The sequence below is a fragment of the Fusarium oxysporum genome, chromosome I, assembly GCF_013085055.1.
Source record: "Fusarium oxysporum Fo47 chromosome I, complete sequence".
Classification (NCBI taxonomy): domain Eukaryota; kingdom Fungi; phylum Ascomycota; class Sordariomycetes; order Hypocreales; family Nectriaceae; genus Fusarium; species Fusarium oxysporum.
In genome coordinates this window covers 896,314-911,876 of record NC_072840.1, presented here as the reverse complement: position 1 = coordinate 911,876, position 15,563 = coordinate 896,314, and the positions used below count along the sequence as shown (strand labels likewise).

General features: G+C 50.2%; 3 protein-coding genes across 3 annotated transcripts; all 3 read right to left on the bottom strand.

Moving 5' to 3' along the window:
* Positions 1 to 91: 91 nt before the first annotated feature.
* FOBCDRAFT_246480 (uncharacterized protein) lies at positions 92 to 5,171 on the bottom strand (the record flags this gene model as incomplete). The annotated part of the gene is made up of 7 exons (XM_059610783.1): positions 4,572 to 5,171; positions 3,886 to 4,518; positions 1,698 to 3,834; positions 1,354 to 1,371; positions 599 to 1,103; positions 377 to 507; positions 92 to 114 (listed from the first exon to the last, which is right to left on the bottom strand). The coding sequence occupies exons 1-7, from the start codon at positions 4,722 to 4,724 to the stop codon at positions 92 to 94; spliced, it is 3,600 nt and encodes a 1,199-aa protein (XP_059463767.1). The 5' UTR covers positions 4,725 to 5,171.
* Positions 5,172 to 6,569: 1,398 nt separating this feature from the next.
* On the bottom strand, positions 6,570 to 7,994 carry FOBCDRAFT_210132 (uncharacterized protein). Its single transcript, XM_031180657.3, has one exon. The coding sequence runs from the start codon at positions 7,637 to 7,639 to the stop codon at positions 6,689 to 6,691; it is 951 nt and encodes a 316-aa protein (XP_031041425.2). The 5' UTR covers positions 7,640 to 7,994; the 3' UTR covers positions 6,570 to 6,688.
* Positions 7,995 to 8,731: 737 nt separating this feature from the next.
* Positions 8,732 to 12,940, bottom strand: FOBCDRAFT_450 (uncharacterized protein). Its single transcript, XM_031180655.3, has 4 exons — positions 11,819 to 12,940; positions 11,698 to 11,769; positions 11,433 to 11,651; positions 8,732 to 11,386 (listed from the first exon to the last, which is right to left on the bottom strand). Exons 1-4 carry the CDS (start codon positions 12,840 to 12,842, stop codon positions 8,862 to 8,864), a joined length of 3,840 nt encoding a protein of 1,279 aa, XP_031041423.2. The 5' UTR covers positions 12,843 to 12,940; the 3' UTR covers positions 8,732 to 8,861.
* Positions 12,941 to 15,563: the final 2,623 nt, after the last annotated feature.

Sequence of the window (15,563 nt, the reverse complement as noted above, 5' to 3'; positions counted from 1 at the left end):
TCTGGCTGAGCTAAGCGTGGGATCTTCAGGCCAGCCTCTCTTCCAACTGAGTCGCCATCTACTTTGACATAAGGCTGTAAGCCACAAACTTTCAAGCCATTATCGTCCTGTTAGCTAGGGATTATTGCAGAGCCACTACACTACATCCCTAATGACTAAGTTGGTATGCATCTTGATATATGAGAACGCCTGCGGAGCTTTCATTAAACCCCGAAGCTAGCATCGATCTCTCCATAGTCTATCTCGCCAAGACCAAACTCCACCAACAGTCTCATACCATATTCTACCAATCTCAGATACCGTATATCCTTTCACAACTCTCTCGGAACTTAGTCAATGCCATTAGGGCACTCGCACTTATTATCCTCACACTCACACATGCCCTCGTCCGTATCATCCTCGTCCATATCCTCCCACTCCTCATCGCTAGAAACCTCCAATCCCGCTTCACTCATAATATCCTTAACCTGCATAGCCGCCATCCTGCAGTCATCATCAACTTCATACCTATACCCATACATATACATGAACCCCTTAGTATCCCCCCACAATTTATTCACAAAACCTCTCTGAGCGTAGGAAAAACCCCCAGTCGCACTCTTCCGATTCACAGTATCCCATATGACGGTCAAAGTGCTCCTGGAACGGGTTCTTCAGCCACCGTGTGCGGTGTTTTCCTCTCAAAACTGTAACAATTTTACGAGTCTTGAGATTCCCAGCATACGCAGGTAGTTCCTTGTCATAAGAATTTTTAGTCCTCTCGGCCATTTCGTCGAAATTTACGCCATCGTTCTTAAGCCACGGTAACTCTTCCTCCGACCAGGGCTTTTGCCGGATGTTAACAGAAGGGGAGCGAGTTGATCTGTACCTCTCGAAGCGATGTCTCTCATCGGCTGGCCACTTGGCCCGTATGTCGTGTCTGACGTGCGGGTGGAATAGCGATCTTTCTTTTGTCTCTCGGCCAAATGGAGGGCCGCATGGTCCGACTTCGATCTGCTGCATTGCGTTATCCCACGGCTTATTACGTGTATGGTAGACGATGCTGCTGAAAGCCATGTAATCATCCTCAAACCATTCCCGATCTCTGGTAATGCTAGGATGAACTATTAGCAGCTACCTACCCTATTCCTTACGGTATTACACTTACTGGATATTTGAGTCAGGTGAATATACCCAGGAGGGACAGAGTTTATCATATCCATATGTTGGCTTCCGATGACATGACAGACAAGGTTTAAAGCGGCGGCAATTGTTCGTATTGATTGATGTTATGAGTAGGATTTGTGAGATGAATGAGGAGAGAAACTGAAACATCAGTATATGCATGCGTGAGTGAATGAGGTCGGGACGTACTTTGTTGATCATGGCGCGCTAAAGCACCGTATCAATATTGTACAAGTTATGTCACAGGACAAACAAAAAGCAAAAGGTATGACGCATAGATTTCCATAAAACGAGTTTATTCAACGCCAAATAATCCATGGTCGACCAATATAAAATATCAAGTATATCCAACAGTTCAACTCCTCGCGCCAAAGGGTATCAGCGTGCCATGCCATGCTAAGTTACTTGGGCGCCATGCATCCAAACCACGGCATATATCATGTCCATCCAAACATCGCTCGCTATTATATATAGATGTTCAAAAATTGCGTATGCAAACGTATAAATGTCATGTAGATCTTTGCATCATTTACTTGAAGATTCACCGCCTTTGAGTAGTCCAACCTGTCTGTCATGTTCACTTCGCAACTGCTTTTCACCAGTCGGTACAAGAGTCTTCTCTTCAAGCCCAGCGTCAAACGCGGGATCACCGGCGCGGAACTTTTCGCGAATGCCTTCTATGCCTGTTGGAGCTATTGGTAATGGTGACTCGGAAGCTCGGATGGCGTCTTCTGGCCAAAGAATTCGGTTTGCTTCCTCGACCGTGAGAGGAGGTTCGTCGATTGTGGTTATCGGTGGTGCCGTGGTTGGAGGCGGTGGTGGGTCAAATGCGGCCTGCCGAGGGGTCGTCGGAGATCCGATGCCAGTGGATCTTGATGTGGGTGTCCCGGTCCGGGCCCGTGGTGTCCGTGCGGGGCTATCCGTGATCAGCACAGGGTCTGACGATCCCTGGTAATCACGTCCCTTGGTGGTTGTGCTTGTAGTAGCAGCTGATCTTGGAAGGGATGGAGTCACTGAAGTTGAGTAAAGGCTATCACTGTCGGAGTCGGAGTCTGTGTAGTCTCCTTCTGTTTCAACGACGCTATGAAGAGTGATGCCGTCTGCAGTATCCGCTGGTGTGCGCTTCAGCACTTCCGATTCATCTCTGAGGACTTTCTCTTCGTTGGTGGTAGGGCCGATTGGTATGTGACTGCGAGTCGCTGTTCGTTTCCGATCCATGCGGAGAATGTTCCTCATTAAATACAGTTCATGCTTCTTGTAGGTCTCGTAGTATGCGCGGTTGATCATCGCTGCTGTGTGAAGATCATCGATTTCATCCAGCTGACATAAGATACGAAGACGAACGATCTCGGGGAACTCGGTGGCGACGCTGTAGTTCGGATCAGGTGCAGCCATCCGATCAAGGCCTTTGTTGAGCTGAGTTTGAGGTTCTCTTTCTCTGTGCTTCGAGAGCCCCCAACCATGGCTCTTCCCACTGATGTCAAATAGTGTCAGGCCCAGCACGCTGTTATAAATATCACTGATAGCAGAGCGAAACATTGGCCCAGGATCACACACGCCTCGATGGACCGGTGTTGGCGGCGCGGGAATCCTTCTTAACGCATCGACAATCTGTGCCAGGCTCTTCGATTGTGGTTGTGTCCTGGGTAAGTGAGACAAAACATCTGGCGCCATGATATGAGGCAGGAGGTTCATCTCATTGTAAAGTAGCATTAGCCATCCGAGGTTTGTGGCGTCACACCAATGACTGCCCTTGGGACATCTTGGCGTACTCGTCAACATCGTCGGTGGTAAACTGTCCGAGGAAAAGCTGGCTCGCGTATCCAATGAAAGCTCTTCCGAACCTTCCAACGTATTGTGTGTTGGTTCCCGCATGTATTCTCGGATAGTACTGACGCAACACTCATGAATTTGTGCCATCTTTGCGCAACGAACAGCCCATATTTTATCCTTAATTTTCTGTGGCCAGGGTTTAGCTAGTAACTCTTTCTCATCGACAAGGTTCAGAATTGTAGTCTTCGACATTCGTGAAAATAGTCGACGGAGTCCAAAAGCGTAGCTGATCACTAAGAGCCCATCAGGCATGTCATCGGCACCTTTGTGCATCCATTGTGGCAGCCATCGATGCTCAACGATGAGTTCCAGAGGTGAAGTACTCTTGTATCGCATGCAGCACTCGGCGATAGCAACGAACTGCTCGAACTCGATTTCTCGTGGAACCATTTCGTTATGCATGTGTGCTGCGTGTAATAGAATCTCCAGAGAACCCAGGTGATTCAACTCAACCTGCGGCATGCGGTAAAGCTTGGCTTCGGAGCCATCCTTACAGAAGTATTTTGTTGGGGGTAACGGGAGCAGTGTCGAGATATCGTCATCGTCGTAAAGATGGAGACTGCTAGAGTGCCCTGCAAACATGCGCGCAAAGATAGGTGACGTCTCAGCGAGCATGTAAGACGAGACTCGAAAACGTAGTGCTGGATTGCTGTGGTTACATCCAGGTCCATTGTTGGCGAACTCTAGTATAGCATCGCCGCGCTGTGAGATGGCAAACTCTTTGATGGTTCGGTCAGGTGAGATGCCTGACTCTCCTGTCTGTAGAAGCTGCCGTATCTCGTTCAACTCCTGCTTGATTCTCTCGTAATCGTAAAAGCGCATTTCATATTTCGGAAACTACAATTTGTCAGCTGTTGGTCTCTTGCATATCTGACCAGGACCACACACGAATTGGGGATCTGCCGACATGACCCGGGTTACACTGGCATTGCGCATTCGCTGCACAGCCTCCTTTCTAAATCGCTTATTCGTGAACAAGGCTTCCACCTGTTCCGGCGTTGCATCGCGCTCATTGTTCTTGTAGGTCTCAATTAGACTCGTCCGGCAAGCATCGGCAAGGGACTCAAGGTAGTTCTTCCAGTCGCGCACAGAGGACAGCCAGGCATCAGTCTGATGTATGCTCTTTCCAACACTTCCAGAGACAACCTCAGCTAGACTTCTTCCACTGAAAGAGCTCCTTGTATCGTAGATCTGGCCAGGACTTTGTGGGGACTCGACGGTTGAGTCACGGCGGGGGATGTCGCCACCATTACGAGAACCGCGACCGAGTTCTTCTGTCAGAATATGTCGGCATAACGTAGCACATTGCTCCTTATGTTTTGTGAAATCTTTGTAGGCTGAGTCGACATGGTTGGGCGTAGTGGGAAAGTTACGAGGCATCCGCTGAACAATGGTCTGCAGTTGTCGGATATGGGTTTCTTGGCTTTCTAAAGGATTCGTGGAGTGGCTATCTGGAGATCTGAGGTGAAGGTCGAGGTCGGAGGTACTAGTTTCGGGGGCATGTTGACTGATTATTTTGATCTAATAACACTTCGTCAGTATGAGTCCTCTGATCATGAATTCGACTAGCATACCCCTCGTCTCGGGATCTTGTTGATCAGTGATTTCCATTGTCGGCCGCCTCCGGGTGGAGGGCCATCGCTAGAGGTTCTTGAGACCATATCGACCCTCATGGATAGATTAGATTGTTTGTCACCGGACGGAACGGAGTTTCGGAGGGAGCGCATCAGGCCGCGATGAGGAGCGCAGCGTCAATGCCAGCGCCTGACCACAGCATTGTAGTCACAGCGTGGCAAAGAGGTGCCTCGCTGGAGGGAAGCGTATGGAGGTTTGTAATGTATTCGAGATGCGGGTTGGGTCTCTAGCTGTTTCGTGTATGTAGAGTCGAAGTCGTCTTTGGATCGTCCGTACGGCCGGGGTTGTCGGATCTTTGGTGCGACGTTGGTGGATGGTCCCAGACGGCTGGAACTGGTATTGCCACGTTCAGACCAAACTCCTCTGGGAAGATTAGGCGCGCGATGGGGTACCGACGAGTCAAGTGAAGATTCAAGCTGTCGACCGTAAAATCGAAGTCTGGAGAGTCGGTGATTTGCGTCTTCAGTTATTCTCGTCGTCTTCAGATCAAAGTCAATGCAAGGTCAAGATCGGGACCCGGGAAGTCATTGACAGAAAGTGGAGGACGCTTGGGTATTAAAGGTGGGTTAGGACATTCCCTCAGCCTCTGGCTCTGGTCGGACGGAGTCTGGGGGTTCTGACGAAGCTGGGGTTGAAAACTGGGGCAATCACAACTTGGCGTCTGGGCCTTTATTAGCGGGCGCCCATAGACTCTTAGTTTCTCTTGTGCAACAGCGATGAGGAGAGGGGTCGCAAACGAATTCGAGTCTAAGGGGAGACGGTGAGAAGAGGTAAAGGAAATGAATGGTAATTTGAGTTGGAGAAGGGACGGTATTGGGAAGATTGACACAGTACGGACCGTTCCGACGGAGGCAGATGAATTGAGTTGAGACACGGATAAGAGGCGTAAGGAGAAAGCATCCATGATACGGTACTTTCCTACAGAAAGTACACTGTCATAACTGATGCAATTAGCATGACATTTATGGGAATGCAATGCCTGCTTGTTCAGTGGATCTCTATCCCCAGTAAGTTCGTCGCTGCATCTGGCGCAAAGAGGTAAGATGCATTGCGGGGGAGGAGTCTCAAAAACTTACTCACTCACTCAATCTTATCGCGATGTAGGACTCAGCAGTGGACTATGAGACGAGCCATCTTATTTGTATATCAGGGACTGAGCTGCCTTGAAATATTCCTTCAAGTCCGCCAGCTTGTCTCTTGCTATTCATGAACTCGTACTGAGCAGTTTCTAATATTTCCTTCTTCTAGCAGCATGTGACGTGAAGGTCCACAGCATCGTAGCCAAGGCAAGGGACTTCTCAATCATCTCCGCTCAAGGTTTCCGTCATAGAGCAATCACAAGCCAGTGTTGTTGACGAATACGGTATTCCCTAATTGGATTCTATTGTCGGTATTATTCCGCTTCGTGTCAGCTTTTCAGCAGAGCAGGCATCAAAAGCTGCATGCATGAAACATGTACTGTACATGCATCGTATTCCAGGCAACGTTCAACGGTCAGAACCATCGATAGGCGTTGAAAGCATAATAATCCATTTGACAACTGCCTCATTCCATGCGATGATATCATATCTGTAGCATAATATGCCCGATTTCTATTGTCAGGGCTAGGCTACTGCATAACATAGCAAGTTCATCTTGGCGCCCTTCGCATGGTTATAAGGCGACAAGCCGCAGCCGATGCATTTACTCAGTAGACTCATTTTATTTCTCGGAACCCGATAATGAAAATCTGTCAGTAGATGATTTGTATTCTTGTTGACTTTTGCCGATCTTGCGTAAATCTTGAAGTTGGGGGATTTGTGGTGAAGAATTGACGAGCCTCTCGTCTTTGACACAACTTTTACGCCGGACTGACACATTCGGTATCATCTCTTCTCACTGACGATCTGCCAACACGGTGTTCATCATATTGGAAGTATCCTTAAACGAAAAAAATATCATAAGAAATAGCAATTTATTGATGGTAAAGGGGTCAATTTATGTCATTGTCATTTATCGCATCTCATTATCACAACTCATTCATCCTCACCCTATACTCACTCACTCCCCCTCAAGCCTACTCACTAAACACAAAAACAACTCTATCCCTCCCCTTATCACCCCAACCATCCTCAACATCCTCAATCCTATACTTCTTCAACCCTTCATCTCCCAAACCCACAAGAACCTTCAACATTCCCTCCGTCTCAACCCCCAGCTGCCTCGGATCCCACGCTCCCGGCCCCGAGCCCCGCACCGTAACATCTCTCCTCCTCAGCCCCATCGCCGAGATATCACCAATATCACCCGCCATAGACCCAATGTTGATCCACGTAATAGGGTTCTTAGCACTAGCTGTGCTGGGACTCAACAGGAACGCATTGGGCCACGGTCCGTAAAGGAAATCGAGAACAATGTCTGCGTCTGCGGCGGCGGAGAAATCTGTGGCGTTGGGTTCTTGAAGGACAACGCTGGCGTCGAGGTCGAGCTTTGACAACGCGTCTTTGTTACGAGCTGCGCCGACGACGGTTGTTGCACCGAGGTGACGCGCTACTTTGATAGCGATCTTTCCACTGGCGCTGGTGACGCCGTTGATGAAGACTTTGTAAGGTTTGCCCTCCTTTCCAGTCCAATCAACACGCTTCCTCAACGCCATCCAACTCGCCATGACGGGGTTGACCATAGCAGCTGCAACAACAGGGTCTACGCCCTCGGGAAGCTCAACGATGTTGTGAGTTGGCGCATTGACGATCTCAGCATAACTGCCCTGCTTTGTACCAAGGAGCGAGAAGTAGACTTTCTTGCCGGTAGAGAGATTGATGCCTACACCGTCGACGCCGGGAACGTGAGGGAGTTCAGTAGCAGTGTAGTGTTTTCCCGCCGCGCGTGTGCGGACGAGTTGGTGAAGGCCGGCAGCGAGGACTTTGATCTCTGTCTCGTTGTCGTGAACTGGGGCTGCAGGAGGGGGAACTTTGATGGACTTGGGAGGTTGACCCCATTCCGTGACTTCAGCTGAGAGCATGCTCATCGTGATAGTGTATGTGCGAACAGCCAAAACTCTTTTATCGTGAGAGTAGAGTCCGAGGTATGAGAACAAGTGTGAGGAACACAATGACCTTGAAGTGGAATCATACCGACGTCTTTATACTTCAACTTACATACCCGATCTATCAAACGGCAACTAACGGAACCAATGTGTCAGCACTATTTCAGCCTCTCAAAGACAACTATGGCCCTTAGTAATGAAACCCCTCTATTGATAAGCTCTCGGGAGTGAACAAAATTACCGCGCGAGAAGCTGCAGAATATTGGATAATACATCATGTAATCGTGCTTTGCATCTAAGATTGACGGGACTTCGGCATCGGCCCCACCGATTTGGCGGTTATACGGAATGAAAAGGGCGATAAATCATATAGTAGTCCGAGTTATTGTCTGATCCGGAGATCATCACCGCGGAGCTCCGAGTGGAGACCGCGGGGATGGCGAATGCTTCATCATCGACTGCTAACCTACTGATCGACTACGTAGTATGGAGCCGTCTTCGCAATTCAAGAAACTAATATGCATTAAAACTTTCATGTATCTCTTTTCTGTGCTTCGTTACATCTGCCCATGCTTTTTACTGACAACCATCTAAAAAAAACCGCTTGACCCTTCTTTGCCCATGCAGCCTGTAAGGATATGAACCGCTGTCCTGCCCCCCTTAAGATGGACTTGTCTTAAATGCAATTGCAGCTGTGTATATAAAACGCCTCCTCCCAACCGGCCATGTGTAGAAAGACGCCAACGCCTCTTCGTTTCCATGTGTGCTTGCAACCAACCAACCGACCGACCAGCCAACCATCCATCCATCTTCACTCTCATCTAGCCAGCAGATCCGGCTTTGCTGTCCTTCTGCTCTTCCATGCCGCTCCCCGACGTTGCCAATTTGTATGTCAAGTCCGCAGACCGCTGCGGTATAAATGCTATGAGTAACACCGTTGGACATCAATCGTACACTCTCGCTACATATGTCAATATCTGGAAGCCATCCAGAATAATCTCCAATGTGCCCGCTCTCGCCCTCATGCTTTTAGGCTTTTCAAGTCATTGTGAATCGTTGATTGCGTGCCAGCATTGCAAGTTGACTTATCCAAAATAAAAAACTGCCGGTTGAGATCAAGGTCCTGCTACAAGGGCTTATCCCCAAGACACTCGTCAAGGGAACCGTCGACATGTCTCGTCGCTTCTCAGATCGAGACTACCGATTAGCCGCCCTTTCGTTCCGATTCGTGCTTGGGAGGCTGCTCGCCATTTCCTTGTTGTCCGTTGTTGTTAGCGCCCTTTTTCTTTCCCTTGCCTGCTTTTTGCCAACCGCCGTCGGTTTCACTTCTAGCTCCACGAACGTGGCCGTTTTCTCGGGCTCCATTGACCTTTTGAGAACCCGACTTCTGGTTCTTCTGAGACTTTGTACCCTCCTGAGGCTCCTGAGCTCGCTCCTCAGTCTTCTGGCTGGACTTTGGTCCCTCTCCTCGTCCTGTCTTAGGGCTGTTCTGCTTCTCCGACTTCCAAGGCCCATCCTTTCGAAGGACTGTGGGTGAGGGAGTGCGGTTCTCGTAAACTGGTGAGAGATGAGCAAAATCTTGACCAACTGGTGGTCTGTTGATGCGGTTTTCAGCAATGGCAAGATCAAGAGGAGCAATCATGCCATTCTGCTGACGCGACATCAGGCGCTGGCGTGTCGAAGGAGACAGTCGAGAGTTTGCCGCCACCATCGGGTCCTGTACAATATGAGGACTTGCCATGTAGTGAGCGCTCATCATCGCGATACGATCGCGGAATGATGGATCGTCTGCCGTGGATGGGGCTGCAGCCATCATTGGGGCAGCGGATCCATTGGCCGCTACGGGAACCGGGTTGTAGGCACCTTGTTGGTTCATAGCTGCTTCAGGTACAGCCTGCGGCATGACGGGTCCATCAACAGGAAAGTTGGGAACACCATTTGAGCCGTGAATCTGCAATGGGTTCTCAAGGTTGGTCGACTCATCCGATGTAGTGCTACCTGTTCCCGAAGGTGGTTGCCGTGGGCTTTGGGTCACGCTTGTCTTGAGACTAGATCCATTAACAACCAATGGGCGCGAAAGGTTCTTGTTTTGACCTCCAGGGAAAGGGCCTTGTGCCAAAGGTGCCGATGATGCATTAGATGAGAAATTTCGTGCATGGCCTAAAGGTGAAGGCGATCGGGATGTCCTCTTCATTCGGCGGTCGAGAATTGTCTGAGGAAGTTGATCTGTCGAGAGTCGTCGTCGCCCTGGGCTCTGACCGGAGACATCCCCAAAACCAAGACCATTCATCACAGCTTGTGGCTGAGGCTGCTTGCTGGGACTTGGGCTTTCTGACAGATAAACAGAGTATTTGCCCTCTTCCGATTGTGGCGAGTCCGTGTGTGCCTTGGGAGTCTCGTCGAATTCTGTATCATCAGACATAAAGCTTGGAATTGGATTGCCGTTAACACCTCGAGAATGGCTTGGCCCATTGTAAGATTGGGCACCGAAATAACCGGGAGCTGCTTGTGCTGTAGACGGAGATCGAGATGCGGGCTGCGAATGTGAACGAAGAGCACTGTTGGATCCTTGGACACCTGTTTCATTATTTATACCATTTCGCTGGAGCGGGCGACGAAAGTCTTGGGTAGCACCCGAGGTACTAGCAGGAGACGAGGGATACGTTCCATAACTTGTGCCCGCTTGAGGAAAAAAGGGCGTGCCCAAAGTCATTCCATATAGAGCATACAAGTCTGGTCGAATAGGAGCGCTGAGCGGTGGATTATCAAATGAGTTTGTCCTGGAACGATCTGATGTCTGTTGAGGCTGCTGCTGGCCAGATCCTGTACTTGTAGACATCCTCTGTTGTTGCTGCTGTTGACCCATCGCTTGAGCCTGAGCCTGGGCTTGATGCTGCATAAATGCTGGTGATTGACTGGCATACAAGAGTCGCATGTTCTCCTGGTGCAACGCCATTTGAGTCATGAGATCCTGCTGTGCGTACTGAAACTGGAACTGTTGATTTTGGTACCATTGTAGATCCTGTGCCATATTGACCGGCTGCATAAACATATTGTTGTTGTTGGCGTCGAACTGTGGAACACCTGCAGATGCACGTCGATTCGAATTTCCGCCTCGGTAATTATTGTTATGTCTTCCGCCACGGTGGTTCCCACGACCTCCTCGGCCTGAGTGTGTCTGTGAGGAACTCCTAAGCAGAGCAGGTCGAGGTTGCGGTGCTGGTCGAGACCATACTCTTTCCTCCTCTTTAGGGAACACGTACTGCTCGCATGCCTCCTCGAAGTTTGCCACCGAAATCAGGTCAAATGCTCGACGTAACTCCATATGTAAACCGCGAAAAGAATAGTCATCGGCGGTATTTCCGAGGTTACGAGAAGTATTGAACGGTTCTTCCACACAGAGCTGGTTGTTGATCGCATAATGCCACTTCTTTTCGTGTTTTGTGATCAGTTTGCCGTGCCGCACCGAGAGAACGTGCTTATCGTAATCGAACTCGTGGGCGTAGAAGCGAAAGAACTGAAACAAAAGCTCCGCAGTAGATGACTTGTTCTTCTTTCCATAACCAGCCAGTTTGTCAATATCGTCCGCGAAATCGGGGGTGGTACCGTCGGGTTTGGGTAACTTATGTGGCGACTGATGCAATGCAGGAAGAACGGGAGGGCTGCGCAGCTGCAGAAACGCAATAATCAAGCAGATCCATGTGTAGGAACTCAATGTGCCACCAAACGCTATTAAACCGTTAGACAAGTTGAAGGGGGTGGCAAAACAACATACCGGCATCATTAACTATTCTTCTCCGTGTCCAATACTTTATAATCATTGCAAGCTCTCGAACTCTCGGGTCAATATCGATATATGTTCGAACCATGCGTGTATTTTCGAGCGCAAGAGTATTGTTGACATTCATATCGCAGGCGAGGCCCAGTTCAGGATCCCAGATCTTGACGATGGGCACCTTGGCGGCCGAAATACAGACAACCTTCTCCATTCCCCCTGTTGATGTCAGCGAGTTGTTAGCGAATTGGGGAAAGATACATACGCTTTGCTAGGAGGTTGGCGATCATGCAGACATCCTCCAATTCGCGCCATGTGGTTGTGATGCAGATGTCCACTAGATAGGGTTAGTCTGTAAATTATGCATATTGAGGGTGTGGACGTACCATCAGAATCATCCGAACAAAGAAGATTCCCAGAGGACCCAAAAAGATTCACGCGGATATCGTGTCCTGGCCATTCGTCGTTGAAGGTCTTTTCGAGCTTCGAGACTAACTTCTTCCGATTCTCTTCGACGGCAGCGGTGGGGAGTAATCGGTCGTAGACCTCTCTCATATCTGTCGCCAACTTTCGCTCCTCATCCTCGGTCAACTTGCTCTTGACCGTCCTCAAGTCCAGCTTTTCCAGACGATCATTGCCGACCGAATACGGTATTCTCCTTCGAGAATTTATTTGGGCAGTCTCGTATTTGCAACTCGATATTCGCGGCGGTAAAGGCTGGAGTGAGGATAACGTGCTATGTGTCTCAGAATAAGCTGATCGTGGGGAATGGTTATTTGTCCCCGTGGGCGACGGCTCGCGGTCCTCAAGAGAAAATTGGCGAGCGTGCTGGTGAGGTGTCGAGGGCACTGAACTAGAGTGGGACTGAGCCGAAGGTGCGGACCGTCGGGGTAAATGCCTCGATGAGTCGGCGGCCTGCTTTGAAGACATTTTGGACGGAACCTCCTTGGAGGTTGCAACCGATCGACTCTTGTCTAAATTCTGATGTGACCTACTCCCATGGCCTCCAGCTGTGCTCCCCTTACCGGAGGCGTCTCTTAGCGACACCTTGCTAGAAGATCGCGACCGAGGCGCTGCCTGGATATGAGGAGCAGAGATGACGGGAGGGAGTGGCGGTGTCTGCAGGCCGCCGCCGCGGGATGGGGAGATGAGCTTATTGTAGTGGAGGAGTTGAGCGTGGTAGATGTTGGACTGCTGTGGGAGGAGAAAGGGGAGGAGATCGAGGTGAGAATGGAATTGTGTGGCGGACGGGTCGGGGAAGAAGGAGCCCTCGACGGCGGAAGCGCTGTGAGTACTCGTCGCCGATGGTGTCGTCGGATTCGGTGTGCTCGATGATATCGTCGAGGCAGATGTCCAAGGACTGGAAGGATAAGGATGTTGAGGTTCGGCCGTTGTGGTCTGGGCGTCCATATGGAGCAGCGAGCGAGCCCCGGGACGGTTCAAGTGATTGCGGGGACTGACGGCAGTATGCGTGACGACGTTTGGGTGTGTCTGGGCTCGTGGGAGATCTCTCTTTGCTCGGTGGTGGCGAAAGCTGTGGAATATGGAAAATGGAGCAGCAGAAAAACGTCGTTGCAGTTCTGAGCGCTAGAGAGGGTCTCAGGATCTCAGCATGCGATCCAATGCCGAACGAAGTCTATCGTGAAAGCCAGGGGGCGAATCTCAATCTCGTCGCTGAGAGGCGCTGTTCCTGGGTGGGAATAGCGAACGAGCCCGTGGAAATGGGAAGTTGTACGGAGCAAGAAAGTACTGTAAAACGAAGCGAAACGATAGCGTATACGACCGAAAGGCAATGGCGAATACAACAAGGGGCGCTGAGTGCGAGTGCGAGTCGAGAAAGGTGAGGAATTGCAGTTGCAGTCGGTATAACAACAATTTCCCGGGGCGCGGGATAATGATGGAAATGTAGGATTCGAGAGATGGTGAACGGTACAGTGGGCAGTGAACTATGGACGTGTCGGAGACGCTTGTGCTTGTGCCTGTGGGGGGGGCTCTTTGCCAAAAGGGGGCCGCTCGGTGCGAGGGACGCCGGTTCACCTCGACTCGTCTCGTCGGGGGGAGGGCGATACAATGGTGCTCGCTGTATTGGATCAGGGCGTAGAAGGTATCGGGTATAGCAGAACAGAACAGGACCAGAGCAGCTCAGAGGACAAGAACCGTAGTAGAGTTGATAGTAGAGAGAATTATGAAGAAAGAAAACAGAGACAAAGCAAGATTGGAAAATGCGGATGTGTATGGGAATGACAAGAGATGGCGTCTAGCGGGATAGACATGGGACATGGACATGGACATGGAGAGCCCGTTTGGTTTAGTTTAAGTTTTAGTCTGAGGGAGAGAGATCAAATCAATCAATCAAGACAAAAAGGCGAGAGAGAGACCTAGACACTGAGAAACTGAGATTGAACCGAGCCGAACTGAGGTGGTCCTTCTGATCTGAGGGGACCTAACGATACCTCGTTACGGTAGTCGTTGTTATTGGGGAGACACAGCACAGGCCTACGGGGCACACGGGGAGTTTTAGTTAGTGCAGCAGGTACCTAGGGGACTAAGGCGAGGGTGTGAGGTGCAGGTCGCACTGTACCTGGGACTCGGGCTTTATTATGTACAGCTGTACTGTAAATAGTCCACACCTCCGAGAGCATAAGCTCACCTGCAGGTAAATGGACTTATTCAAGAATGAGCTGACCTAAGCCCTATTTACACTCTCGCCCTCAACATTTTGGACAATCTATAGAGGTGTATTTACGCACCAACCTTTGCGGCTGCTGCTCGAGATTCACTGCACTCATTGGTTGACCACAGTGCTGAGTACAGTGTTTCCAGCTGACCTCTGTCAACTCCAATTAGCCCCGACACCTCACCGTCCGCCACAGCGAATAGGCCTTTGTAACCTTGAGAGAAAGCAGGAATAATAGAGCAGCCTCAGCAGAGTCGACTCCAAGCAAAGATCACAAAAGGGTCAATGTTTTCAGTAGACCGGAGGGATGGGAACATTTGGCATGCGGCGGGTGACTTTGACAGTAACAGCTCAGGGCGCAGAACGGGGCGAGTCTCAGGGTCACCACATACAAAATGATATCCATCTGAACAGAGAGAGATCCACCAAGCTAACGCCCAGCGCGTGGCAGCAAGCCTCCGCAATATCTTTAGTTATTAGCAGTGAACCCAATGGAATTAAATAGCCCTGCCCTGCCCTGGTCTGGTCTGGCTTCTACTTCTGGATGGAATAATTCCAACCCATAGGACGCGAGAGTATCTTATTTCAATATACCGTGCGATTTGCCGATAGTGCTGACTGTTTTTTGGCCTCCACTAACAAAGAGTCGACGGCAATTTAATGTTGGGGCCCAAGATTGCCTCTCTCAGATCACATCACATCACATTAGCCGCACCCATTGAAGATACGCTGTACGACACAACCTGTAGACAGTCGTCAACTTGTCGGATTTACAGCCGCTTCGCCCTCATGGCACCTCCTGGCTAGCGCTGTGTCAGTATCTACAGGGGAGGATACCGAGCAGGGACCCTGATTCTTGCTATGGAGTCCACCCCTGCCGCCGTACGGGCTGTATCCACTTGTCCTAGCCCTGGATCTATCCCCGGCTGGTGACTCCTGGCCGCTTGTGATGCATCCATGCCATGCCATGCCATGCCATGTCCAGGCTTGCGGATTGTTGTGCCGCTACCAACCATCAGGGTTACATCACACACAACTTTATGTCAGATGATACTTTATTATAAAGTCACCACCCATCAGAGCATCTCGTTCCTGAGAGGTCGGGTTCTGGACGTCGAGGGGTCGGTCCTCCAATTCCCCTCAAACTCAGGACCCCTTTGTGAGATGGGATTTCTGGGTTTGGGCACCACGATAGTGATCATTGATGGCAAAAATAACCCAACGTCGTAACAAACCTGAAGTGTAAATGGACATTCACGGCCGGATATGTCCGTGGCGGGTACGGATATGGTGCCTTACTTGCCCTGCCGCTGAGATGCAGCCTCAAATGGAAGATGCTGTGTTTGTGTGGGGAAGATGCAGGTAAAGCTAACTAATCTGCGACTGTGATGATGTCGGCATGTGTGTGGAGGAGAACGCCCTCCCTTTTTGATGCATTTGTAGACGTGGACATG

Coding starts and splice junctions, on each gene's coding strand:
- FOBCDRAFT_450 (XM_031180655.3), bottom strand. CDS start 12,842: ATGGACGCCCAGACCACAACGGCCGAACCTCAACATCCTTATCCTTCC. Junction 11,770..11,818: donor TTGTTCGGATGATTCTGATG/GTACGTCCACAC, acceptor AACCCTATCTAG/TGGACATCTGCATCACAACC. Junction 11,652..11,697: donor CGCCAACCTCCTAGCAAAGC/GTATGTATCTTT, acceptor TGACATCAACAG/GGGGAATGGAGAAGGTTGTC.
- FOBCDRAFT_210132 (XM_031180657.3), bottom strand. CDS start 7,639: ATGAGCATGCTCTCAGCTGAAGTCACGGAATGGGGTCAACCTCCCAAG.